The sequence below is a fragment of the Gallinula chloropus genome (genome assembly GCF_964237585.1).
Source record: "Gallinula chloropus genome assembly, chromosome: 22".
Lineage (NCBI taxonomy): Eukaryota > Metazoa > Chordata > Aves > Gruiformes > Rallidae > Gallinula > Gallinula chloropus.
In genome coordinates this window covers 6,701,902-6,714,518 of record NC_140107.1, presented here as the reverse complement: position 1 = coordinate 6,714,518, position 12,617 = coordinate 6,701,902, and the positions used below count along the sequence as shown (strand labels likewise).

The 12,617-nt window shown below is 50.8% G+C and overlaps 1 protein-coding gene across 1 annotated transcript in view; it reads right to left on the bottom strand.

Annotated features, from left to right (window-relative positions):
* Positions 1–5,252: 5,252 nt before the first annotated feature.
* KIAA0319L (KIAA0319 like) overlaps positions 5,253–12,617 on the bottom strand; it is a gene marked incomplete at its 5' end in the record, with an annotated part of 28,647 nt that continues 21,282 nt past the window's right edge. Inside the window, 6 exons of the mRNA XM_084274329.1 lie at positions 5,253–5,518; positions 7,496–7,587; positions 8,469–8,559; positions 9,070–9,192; positions 10,080–10,222; positions 12,227–12,386. Coding sequence (XP_084130455.1) covers positions 5,331–5,518; positions 7,496–7,587; positions 8,469–8,559; positions 9,070–9,192; positions 10,080–10,222; positions 12,227–12,386 — 797 coding nt within the window. The 3' untranslated portion in view covers positions 5,253–5,330. The remainder of the gene's footprint in view (positions 5,519–7,495; positions 7,588–8,468; positions 8,560–9,069; positions 9,193–10,079; positions 10,223–12,226; positions 12,387–12,617) is intronic.

Genomic DNA, 12,617 nt, shown 5'->3' with positions numbered 1-12,617 from the left:
AAATGGGGAGAAAGGCTGCGCCTGTGCCTGGTGTGGGGTGCTGCTGGTGGGGAGCCACAGCCAGGCGACCCGTTCCCATGGGGGGAACAGCCAGCACAGGGTCCAGCCGAGCTCCCTGCAACTCTTGGCCTCTCTCGAGGCAGTGACCGAACTCCTACCTCGGCTCTGCCGCAGCCCCGGGGGCAGGTCCCGCGGTCGGGGGCGATGCCAGCATGCCGCGGGGTCCCCGGCTCCCCAGGAGCCACCAGCATCCCGGCAGCGCCCTTTGCTCGCGGGGGCTGCCCACCCCCGGCATCAGGGGGGTTCTTAACGGGAACATCCTCACCGCAACCGGGGCACCCCCGCGGGTCACCGGGGGAGGTGTGGGAGCTCCGTCAGCGCGGCCACAGAGGCCGGGGAGAGCCCGGCTGGAAGAGGTAAAGCAGCAGCAATCCAGGGAATCCTAATGACAGGAAGGCGCTGGGGAGCAGCGCCAAATCCACATGGTGGGAGCAAGGGCAGCACAAGCAGTGGGGTGAGAGCGCCTGCGGAGAGAAAAAAAACGCTTTCCAGCAAGAGCCTTGTGCTTTTTTAACTCCTCCAAGCCCTGAGCACTGCTTAGGGAGGGAGAAGCAGAGCCTGGAGCTCAGGAGTCCTCTTGCAGCCACCCCGAGCTCCCTGGGTCAGGCACTATCCCACAGGCACCCTGCTCTCAGGCTCTGCTGGCTGCAGCATCGCAGAGCTTGGGACCACATCCACACACCCCTTTGTCCAAGGGGCTTCCCTAGGCTGCTGAGCCACTGGAATGCCTGGGCAGCCACAGGGTCCCCAGCTGTGATCATCACCCCACTGCCCATCCCTGTTGTCCATGAAACTCCTGCACCAAACCCTGTTTCTCTGCATTTCCCTCAGATGAGGAGCCTGGGGATGCTCCGAGGCTCTGGACCAGACCCAGGTGCTGGGAGAGGTGATGCAGCTGTGGGCAGGAGCAGCAAGAAATCCTGGCTCTCCCCCCATGCTGCCTGGGGAACCCCGAAAACCTGCAGCTGGGGGATATGGGGCTCCCTGGGCTGCAGCCACCACCTCTGTCTGTCCCCATGAGTGTTTGATGAGTTTCCTCCCACTCCTCTGCCAGGAGCCAACACGTGTTAGGTGATGCTGAGCAGACAGGGAAGGGATGCGGCTGGGAGCAGGGAGGAAAGGGCAGCCCTTGGGAGAACTTCCCACAGGGCCAGCAGGAAGGGAAAATAAATAAAATAGCTGAGCAGGGTGACACAAAGCCCAGAGCATGAAGCCAGGGGGCAGGGACCCAGCTGAGCACCGCTGGCAGAGGGGCAGGAGGCGGCCACTGCTTTGGCTTCTGAGAGACAAGGGTGGTCCCAGCCAGGGGCTGCACCAGCCCCGATGCCAGGCAAGGGCATGTGACAGCAGCAGGAGCCTTGAGTGGGTTGGGGGGGCTGTATGGGGAAGGCAGCCCCTGCTTGTGGGACAGGGAGCTCAGCAGATTTAGCTTCTCCTGTCCTTAGGTGACATTGAGTAGCGTGAACTCCAAGGGCTCCAGCGCAACCCTGGGACCACGTGAGATGTGCATGGAGTGAAGGGCAGGGCTGAAGGTGACTCTCCTCCCCTCTCCAAAATACCCATGCCCCAGGGTGCTGTCAGGTCCCTCCTGGGGCCACGGTGCTTGAACGTGTGTCCCCAACAGCAGCCAGGCTCAGCAACAGCCACCTTCAGCTCCTCCAAGGACTCCGGGAACTAACAAGCATTCCTCTATGCTAGGAGGAGGTACACTTATCCCAGGGTGGGGGGGCAGCCAAAGCCCCCCACCCTGATGCTATTTTGCTTTCCAAGCCTCAGCCCCAGCCTCAGCTGTGGGGGGAAAAGCCTGGGGCTGGTCCAGGACCAGGGCCAAGAGCCCCAGGGGTTCAGGCTGAAAGTCAGCTCAGTGCAGCAGAAGCTAATTGCAGGGGTGGTAAAGCAGGGGTGGATAAAAACCAGGGGTCAAACCCCAAGCACAGGCTCCATAGCACAAAGCTTGGCTCCTTCTCCCTCCCCAAAGCACAGCCAGGGACATGGAGAGGCTGCTGCACTGGTCACCAAGCACAGATCAGACTCAGCTGCTGCTGCCAGAGGGACTGGTGGCAGCCCCAGTAGCTGTGCTGGCACCGAGCCCCACCACCGGCTGCGGGCACAGGGCGAGAGGAGCAGCCCTCCAGCTCCCACAGGAAGAGCTCGGTGCTCTTACCACCCCCCCATGGAAACTGCAGGAAGAAGCAGCAGCAGAACACCTGCCCCCTTCATTGGCAAGAAAGGTTTTGTTCAAATAAGAGATTACTTGTAGTGCAATTGATTACCACAGCAACCAGTGAGCATCCTTAAACCAAAGCACAGGCAGGTTGGGCAGCGCCTGCTGCACAGGAGGAAAGACTGAAGAGCAAAGTTCTTTAAAACTAGAACACAACATTTGCCTCCAACATCTCAACCAGCCTTTGAATAGGTGAAGGAAAACAAAACCAAGGGAAGCTGATGGTTCCTCTAACAGATGTCTCGGCTTTTAACTTCCACACATGGGTAACTTGTAGCCAGCGCCTCTAATTGTGAAATCATAATGCATAGCAATGCAGAACCCTTCCCAGCAAGGTCAGCCCCGCTCCTGACGCCCAGGGAACAAAGCAGCAGCCATATGAGGGCTGCCATGGGGGAGGAGAAGAGGGGAGCAGGGGGTTCCAAACAATGTGTTGGGTCTACAGGCACACACCTCAGAGGGGACAGTGTTAATGGTGTGCAAAGCAGATGGTCCATCCCATCCCCTGGGTCAGGGGGTTCTTCTGCTGGGCCAAAAGTCACTACTGTGAGCCTGGGAGGGGGGTGTGGGGGGGAATCTCTTCTGCTCTGCAGACCCTCATGCTCCCAGGGGGCTGCATGCAGCTGCTGAGCATCCCTGGTTCCTGCAGCCCTGCGAGGGTTCGGCTGCACCAAGGGTTAACTTGGGGGGAGGAAAAAGGCTGGAATACTAATGGGACTCTACACTGGCTGTCACAAACCTGCCTCACTGAGGACAAATGACTAACGAGCGAGGAAGCCATCCCAATGAGCGAGGAAGCCATCACAGTGAGCCCACCATAACCCCCAGCCTTCATGGGTGGTGCTGCGGCCACCCAGAGCACCCAAAGCTTTTCTTACCCCACAGTGAAGTGTAGGGGCCAAGAAAGTCACCTTGGCTCAACAAAGGTGCTGGTGGTAACAGCAGCAGAGATTTTAATTCCCTCTTACCTAACAAGGAGCCAGGCTTGCTTGAAAGAATGCCCAGCCACTGGAGGGAAACCCTGGGGAGGGCAGGAGCAAGAGGCTCAGGATTCATTGAGCCCCACAGCCCGGCCAGAGCCCACAAACTCTCCTTGCAGCACAAACCCTCTCCAGGGACGGTCCCACACTGACATCCCTGCACCTTCAAAACCTCCTTTTCTCATAGTTTCTCTCACACCCAAACGAAGGGAAACACATCAGTGGGCAGCATCACTCAGGAGTTCAGCATCCGGCCACCCTACAGCTCGTGGCAGGGATGGCTCTGGGCTGTGTCCCTCAGAGGCACAGCATGGGGAGCACCCCATTGCCAGCCATCCCCCTGTGTGTGGTCCTAGAGCAGGGGCGTGGGGAAGGAGCTGTTGGGGGAGCAGGAGCAGCCCAGGAAGGGGAAGCCTGGCTCAGAGCACCAGCTGCGTGCGAGACAGACAAGCAGGAGGGTGGCCCCTGCTGTGACGCAGCCACACCAGGGGCAGCCCTGTGCTGATGCCTCAGTGCACAGGAGAGCAGCAGGCTCCAAGGCAGCAAGCTGATTGCCCTGAAAAATAAACTCCACAGTAGCCATGACTACATTCAGTGAGGGAACACCCCCTCGCATTCAATAGTGTTTAATCTTCATCTAGCTCAACACAAATCAGTAGTGCAGCAATATAAATACAACTGAGACGTTAAAGCCAAAAGGCTTTCAGAGCTCCAAAAAAAAAAAAAAAAAAGAGAAAAAAAAAGCCAGTGAAACAAGTTTCCAGTTTTTAAATTAAACAGAAAGGCAACAAACTGCCCACCCATCCACAGAGGAGCAGTGGCATCCCTCATGCCAGCAAGGGCCAGATGTCTGCCAGAGAACAGGGGTGCAACTCATGAAAGCAGCACAGGGTGCAGGGAAGGACACTGAGCCCAGGCAGCACCCACGGCTGCTCGCTGCTGGCACTCACCACACAATGCCCTGGGGTCCCCAGAATTCCCTTCTCCCCAGAGAGGAGGACACCCAGCATGCCCTTCACACTGCGTTAGGAACACACAGGGCTCTTCAGCAGTAAAAGGAGGGTGCTGAGCTGCCAGCCAGCTGCTGGGCACTGCAGCTATCAACCCGTTCACCTCAGCTTGTGCAAATTTTAAGGAACCCTCCCCCCCTCCCTCCCAATATATGGCATCTTGTAACAGAGACAGGTCAGTGCCCCAGCTCATGGACGGCTTGGTGACCAAAAGAAGGTGCTGGGGGCACTGAACATCTCACAGCTCTGGAGTTAAGGAGCCATCAGAGGCCAGTTCCACAGGTGGGCATCCCCTCCCGCTCTGGGAGCCGGCAGGAGAGCTTGCTGCAGGAGGGGAGGTCTCCCAGCCCAGGCAATTACCACAGGCAGTTCAGCTCTTCACATCTCAACAGGCACCGTGTGATCAACACTCCCTGTGAGAAAAGCCTGACAACTTACAGCAGCTACAAAACCCTCTACCACCAGTACGTTGCTGGAGTGTGACCAAAGTGTTTGGATTCCCCCTCCTCTACGCTCCAAAAGCAGCCAAGTGCACATGAAAGGACAAGTCTAAATTAAAATAGTGCTTAAACCATTAGGGAAGGTGGGAATAAAAGAGAAGAAAGCTGTTCAACAGCAGAAGTAGCCTGAAAGCAACTCAGTGCACAGCTCAAAGCACAGCCTTGACCGAGGTCCTTCTCCAAGGAGCTCTCAAGGCAATCCAGAGCTGGAAGTCCACGGGCGTTTCCTCCAGGGCAGTCTGAGGTGGGTCCTGCACATTCACAGTTGCTCCGAGTGGTTCTGTCCAGCTGCTCTCCAGATGCCAGCTCTGTCCTCTTCAGAGGCATCACCTGGGGTTCACAGTTGCCTTCTCCTTCCCCCCCCCCCCCCCCGCTTTGATTTCCCTTGAAGTTCAAATTCAAGTACAACCAGTTTTAACTCAATGAAAAGAAACCCACAAAAAGAAAAGTTATTTTCAGTGAAACGAGTTAGCAGCGTTGTCCTAATCCAGCTGGCAGGACAGGGACGGGAGCGGCCTTTCCCACCGAGCTCGGGCAAAAGGCCGCCTGAGAGGAGCTATAGGACCTCATCCCTCTGGTTCTTGGGTTTGAGCAGCACTTGTCCATTGCGCAAGGAGCCGTTCTGGCTACGCAGCAGCTTCCCTTTTTCACGGTCAGGCCACGTGAAGATGGCTTCATCGCTGTCCAGTTCAGACTCCGAGTGCATCAGGCTAGTGTTGAGGACCTGGGCTTTCTGTCTGCTGCCTTTGGAGGAGAGAGAGATTCCCAGGTTAAAAATACTTTTCACACTGGTCAGCAAGCTCACCTTACTCGATTCCCTCCTTAATTCTCTTTCTCTGATGTCAAAGGGGCAGCGTAATCAGGCTGTCCTGTGTCTGTCACTTGTTCCATCAAGTGCCAAAGCCAAAGTGATCCTGTTTCAGATACTCTGGCACGACTGAGGTCAGGGTGGCACTTCAAGCTCATGCAAAGGACACAGACAGGAAAGCAAATTACATCACCAGGAGGGCTGTGAGCATACATGGGAGCTCCATCTCCCTGACCTTACTCAGGGCACTGCCTAGAATGATCTCGAAAGACTAAGAGCTGTAGTAAAGAGAACGTGCAGGTGTGCAAGGGAAGATCCCTATGTTCTTACTGCCCTCCCTGCTCTCATCTCTGCTCCTCCTGCCTGCAAGGGGAGAGATAAATGAGCAGGCTGAATTGAGATTAATGTGCAAGGACAGGAGAGAGACATTTACTAATATTGTCAGCAGAAGAAATATTTACATTTAGCTTTTCCTTAATGGAGAAATGCAACATTTCCTCTGTTAGCAGAATGCTCCCTGGACATACCTAGCAGGGGAAAAGACTTTAGTCAGCAGCCAGCCTTGGAAGGAGGAAGATGAGTTCAGTTACCAGAGAGCAAACGGTTGAGGCACATTTGCTACAGACTGCGGAACAATGAGCCCTTTGTTTAGCAGAGGGGCTCTTCTGTGTGAGGTGACAGATGGTCAGATGAAAGCAGAGTTGGGTGCTGAGGGAGGAAAACACACCCAGGCTTTCTTCAAGGGTATCTGTATTTGTGCAGTCAGGACAGTTGGGATCTCAGAGGAATTGTTGGATCAGCTCTGTGGCTGCAAAGCTCTCCGATGCTGTCATTAGGCATCGTTCACTTTGCTGGAACACCATTAAACAGAGCAATACTGGGATGAGCAATTATTTCCCACTAGCAAAGAAGGATCAGGGACTATTTTCCACACACAGTTAAAATAGCCCCTCCTCTAAACAAAGCCAGGACTCACACTCTTATCTGAAAGGCATTAAATTTCAGCAGCTGAGTGTCCCCAGTATTTGGTGGGGCTGTGCCCTGCACATTCCTTCCCACATCTCCCTCCTTTCCTGGTCAGGCAGCAGAGAAGCACAGCTTGGTTCAGGAATCAATCACAGCAGAACGTTCCAGCCTGAAATAACTGGGTGATCTTTGCAAAGCACCTGACAAGCACTCTCTAGGACAGCAGCACGGGCAGGAAAATGCTGGCTAAGAACACTGAAGAGAAATGATTGCCTCCCTGGAACAGGCCAACCGGCCACACAGAGCATCCAGGACTTCACCAGTCCCTCTCCTAAGATACACATCTGCTTCTTCCTGGGAAAATAAAGAGGATGAGCTAAAATCTGAAACTTTCAGAGCCTGATGCTCTCAAAGGCAAGAACGACTGAATTTATGAACAAGTTTTTGGAGTGGGAGAACGTCACTCTCTCCAGGCCATGAGTGTTTTCAGGTTGCTCAGGGTCCCTTTGCTGACCAGCCACAGTCGAACAGTTCAGTACTGGGCTCTGCAACACCGAACTGTGCTTTGCTGTAGGGCAGGGCCAAGGAACTGCAAACTGGCAAGAAGCAAACGACCCAGTGGGAAGCTTTAAAGCAAGGAGGTTCTAAATTAGCACCTGGCTTCTGGGATCAGGGTGGTCTCTGCACAGCTTACACACCCTGCTGCGGTGATACAAGTAGGCACAGCAGGACCAGGCTGGTTTCAGCCCCAATTTCTAAACCAAAGAGGTAGATAATTTGACTAAATTTCTTGTCTACAGATCTGAAACAAGCTCTCAGATCTTCTGAGACTCATCTGTCAGTGCCTAACCCCCCGTTTGTTTCACTCTGTGATTTTTAGTCCACTGAGGAAGAGTGGTCTCTGTCAGCATCCTGGAAACACTGAGCTCTTCCCTCTCATGTTTTACCTGCTTTGGGATTTGGTTTTAACTCCAGGCTTTCTTGATCCGTTGCATCCAAAATCTTGTATTTGCTTTTCCTTTTGGATTTTCCTTTTCGTCTAAAGGGGAAGAAAAGGAATTAAGACCCAGTGAATTTCTAACAAAGGCAGAATTTAACACAACTCTGGTCTTCAAAGCTAGAGCACTTTCTTATTTCAGATTATGTTCAGAAAGCAAAACATGCAAAACAGAGCTTTATATAACTGTGGGTTTCCCAGTCACCAGTTGGAAACCAGTTACTCCAGTTACAAACTTATTTCTATTAATTTAGCAGGTAGCAATTAGCAGAGCAGCGCTGGGTGGCCGGAGAATCTCAGCTCTACCAATGGCACACACAGTCCCCATCTGAATTTAGGTTTCTATGGTCTTTAAGTTCCAGGTCCCGATTGTTTCACTGAGGCTTCTGCTTGATCTTCTGTGCATGCGCCAGTTGTTGTTGGGGGGTCGTCTTCTACCTCCTGGTGGTTGACGGGATGAAGTTGCTCCTCTTCCTCACTTGTCCCTTAGTTGACCCCTCTGCCATATTTGGTCAACTTTATCAGCAAGCTCATTTATTGGCCACTTGATTTCTATAGTTTCTACTTCTAAGTTACCTATGATTTTAATTCTATGCTTCATTAACAGTTTGTAATATACCTTACATAATCATTCTTACAAACTCAGGATGTTATAACCTGTTTCAAGGTTCATGTGGTTTACTGAACAAAAGGCTCATCCATCACACTTAGGTGCATGTTTACAGGCTAACCCAAATCTTGGCTTCTTAACTGAACCCAGCACTGTAGGACTTCAATGTTTCACTTGAAACACGAGTGAGAACAACTAACATCCCAGGGCTAAGCAGATCCCTGCTGGGACTACAGTTTGAATCTTTCACCTCCTAATGCAGCTACTTGGCTCTGAAGCACTGATACAGTGGGGGTTATGGACTCAGTCTCACCTCCTGCAACAGCAGATCACCATCCAGGATAAGATTCCACAGGCAACCACAATGACAAAAGAGGCGATGATCACATACAGCACACTCCACTCTGAAAGCAAAACACCCCAGAGATAAAGAAGTTTTGGCACCTCATAGGAGTTGACCATGTGCTTTAGATGACCACTCTTGGGAAAGAAAAAGGCCACAACCCTTTGCAGCATTAGAGGCTGGCATCCATCACTGACAGCACCACTAACTCACCTATGCACGCAGAGGCTGGAGAGCCACTGTGCAGACTCGCTGCACAAGGGCATTTTTCAATGCTTGGTGATTTGTTAAATGTTTTCCCATGGCAGGAAGGTCTGGGTGTGGGCAGGACAGGAGAGGTGTGATTTACACACTAAGAATGAGCTCAACTCTTAGTGAGCCTTCATTGAGAGGGTCTGAAGAGCAGTGGCTTCCCCATCAAATATCACCTGCCCAGAAGGCATGTGTATGAGCTCATCAACCTGTGTGAGCATCATGTTGGAGATACTTGGAGACAGCAGGTAGCTGTCACTCTGCCCACCCTGGGTTTCAAACACCCCTTCCTGAGCAACACCAGGGCAGTTGCACGTACCACAGTTGCTTTCTCCATCCCCCATCTGCATCCTGATGAAGTTCTCCATCCAGAAGGGGTCACAGATGCAGCGCTTGGTGAAAGAGTCACAGCGACCATGCTCGGAGCAGTTCAGCTGACACGCTGGGGATCAAAACCAGCTGGGTGAACTAAAGGACTCACACACGAGGCAAAAACAGGACAGTGTAGTTCAATACAACCAACCTCCCCAGGCTCTAACTTGAATGGCATCACTCTGCAGTTCATCCCCTTAAGCTCAGCTGTAAGAAGAACGAACCTAAGCACCCAGGCCTCAAGCTAAATCGTAAAGTCCCACTTCACTAACATGACACGCTAAGAAAACCAGCCTGATAAATCATGAGCTTGATATCAAAGTGATGGAGTTCATATCATTGTTAAGTAAATGATTTTCAGTAAGTTTTTTTACTTTCAAACACAGCAACTGAGACGGGCTACAAGCAGACAGATCCTTTAAGGTGACCCAACAGCACTGAAGAGTAGCTTTTGAAGGCCACAAAACTAAGATCAAGATAGTCAGAAAAATAAATATGTATTTCTAGTTTAAAACACGTAACTGATCAGCACATGATCTTCACAGGATGGAGATCAGAAGAAAAATAAAGATTAGTAAAAAAATTGATGCAAGGGAAACATTTCCTTCAGACTGATGTATGTGCTGGAGAGGAAATAACTAAGTTCAGAGCTACCAAGACCTGCAGTTGAGCTGCTTTCAGCACAACACTCTTTCATTGGCTCTACTCCATCAGCACTATGTTTTAGTTTCATAAGTATCGATCTGCTTTTGTGAATTCTTTTCTTCCCAGCATCATTACAAGTCCCCATTTCCATGAAGCTAACGTTTCCCATTTCCTAATGCACAAAAGCTACTGGACTGAGTGGGTGTGTGCGTGAGCACGCTGGTGCTTTGAGCACACCAAGGTCCTTATTCTTGCAAGCATCTGAGAAGCAGGGAAGAGACAACAGCTCACACCACTGTGACCCTTACTTACTGACTGTGTTAATCTCTAATGCCCGGAAGATGAGGAAGTCTGACTGTTGTTTCCTTAGCTCGTTTTTTAGCGTCCAGGCCACCTCCCGGCCTTTGAATATCTGATGAGGCGGCTGGTTCTGTACAAAAAACACCATCTTCGTGCTGAAAGACAGACAACAATTATTACCTGCTGCTTCTCCAACCATCAGGCAGAGCGCCATTCCCCCCAGTCTGGCATGAGGTGGACTGGCTCCCTCTTGAAAGGGCTAATAGTTGATCTGGTCATGCAGCAGAAAACCTTTCAGGACATCTGATCTGTCCAGCTTTTCAAAGCTGGGGCTGGACTGTGCTGGAGTTTGCTAATGTTTTTGTCAAATCCAGTTCCAAACATCAAGTTCACACCAGGTACACAGATCCCCAGGCTTTACGGTTCTGCCATTTTCATCATCTCTTCTCTCACTGTGGGATCCTCAGACCTCCCTACACAGGGAAGGTGGGAGCTTGTTTAACTGCTCAGCACAAAGCCAGCAAAGGTTTACAATCTTCTGCCCAGCTTACTTTGAATGCACAAAGTGTTTTAGCTAGAAAGCAGCTCAGGTGTAGAGGACACTGTATCTTTTATTGCATTAACTTTACGATAAGAAGAACCTGCTCCCTAAGCCTTGCAGGGCCCTGTGTATACTTCAGGTTCACAAAAGGATGCATGGATGTTGTGGGGGTTTATTACCAGTGAGCCTGTGAGTCACCAGGATATTAGTGAAGGCCTCAGAGTACATGAGGAAACAGCAGCTGGGGGGAAAAAGGTCTGGTTTAGAGTTACTTTGATGGATGAGGCAAAAATGGAACCTTAAAGCCATCTGTCAGAAAATCATCTCTGCTTTTTTATTACACTTCCCACTCTGTCTACTTAATAAACATGTAAACAGATGAAGCATTAATTACAAGAATCCCTTACTCATCTTCCTTAGTGAAGAACAGTGGCAACTGGCTTGTTCATGGCAGAGACAGAAAGGTACCATTACCCAGAAAGTGCTGGCTCCTCTGTTCCCAGCTCTTTAGGTTTGCATGGACAATGAATCCTGGTTTTACTGCTACAGCAGGCAGCGTGGACATGAAGGAATCGATACATTACTGAGCCCAGGAAAGTCTAAAGCATAACTGCAGATTTATTGCTGGCTTGCTGCATGGCTTTAAGCACATCCCTTAAACCTTCAGTGTTTCATCTACCTTAAGACTACACCCCTTTTACTAAGAATTAAGTGCTATATTGTATTTATTTCAACAGATTACCATTCTGCCATGGGGAAGCACGTTGCCATGCCACTTGTAGGTGTGTTCAGGCATTCCCAAACACACCTACAGTAACAAAGGACTGCTGGTAGCACAGAGATATGCGCAGCCGTTGCTGTGACAACACCCCAGCACCAGTTGCTGAAGTTTTCTGTGGAACAGTGGATTTCCCAGACCAACCCTTTGTGCAGGGGCAGAAAGCTGAGCTTGGGCAGGTACATTCATGCCAAAGCAGCGTGGCCAGTTGGGCTGAACCATCCCTTGTGAGACTTGCTGGTTGCTGTGCCTGGAGCTGAACACCACTGTTCAGGAGCAGAACACGACCCTGGCCTACAGCCCTGCCTGTGAGCAAACTTCCACTTGTTTAGAACAGATCAATTCTAGTTTATTGCAAGCTAAAGAGCGACCAAATGCAAGTTCTCCTTACCTCTTCAAACAAAAGTTACCCTGTTTTTTAACACTTTATATGAAGTTGAAGCTGATGTATTTGGGTTACTGCCTGCACAAAGGGGATCACTACACCACCACCTTCAGTGTGGCATCACCCTTTCACCAAACTCCTCCTGCACTGAGCCCCATTATTTGGCCAGTTATAAGTCACAGCTGTAGAACATTCTTCAGATAATCTTCACAATCTCCAAAACCAAAGACAACTACTTCTCATTTTACAAACTCAGGGGGCAAAACCAGCAGCAAACAGCTTTTAAGGACAATGCACCATATCTCCACGACCTGCTTGGCAACACACCTTCGCTGACCCGAGCAAGCAGGAATATCGATTTCAAACAGTGTTCTCATTGTCTAATCTGCTTCCCAAAAGAAAACAGTCCTTGGCTCAGTAAACCCTCAAGCAATCCCCCTCTGTGTCTATCCTACCTTTGTTCAGTGTAGGGCTGGATCTTCTGCACAGTAATGTCTGAGTCGAGGACCCCCAGCAGAACACCTATTTGTCGGATGAACATGCCCTTCTGCCTCTCAGTCAGCTGGCTGACATTAACATCCAGAATTATCTCCACAAGGTTATTTTTCCTAGGATCTAGTGAGAATGTAGATAGTACAGATCGTTAGATGATCCTTTTAACAGCCACAGCACAAGTCTTCTAATACCTAACTTCTAATATCTTTCCAGAATGCTCCTGCTTTGAACACCAAGTGACAGAGTCTCGTGCAGGAAGAGATACAAGTCTATGATGTTCACAAGTAACAGCAAGCAGGAAGAGTCAGTCCCCAAGAACCAGATGAAAACACAATGATACCCCCCAAAACT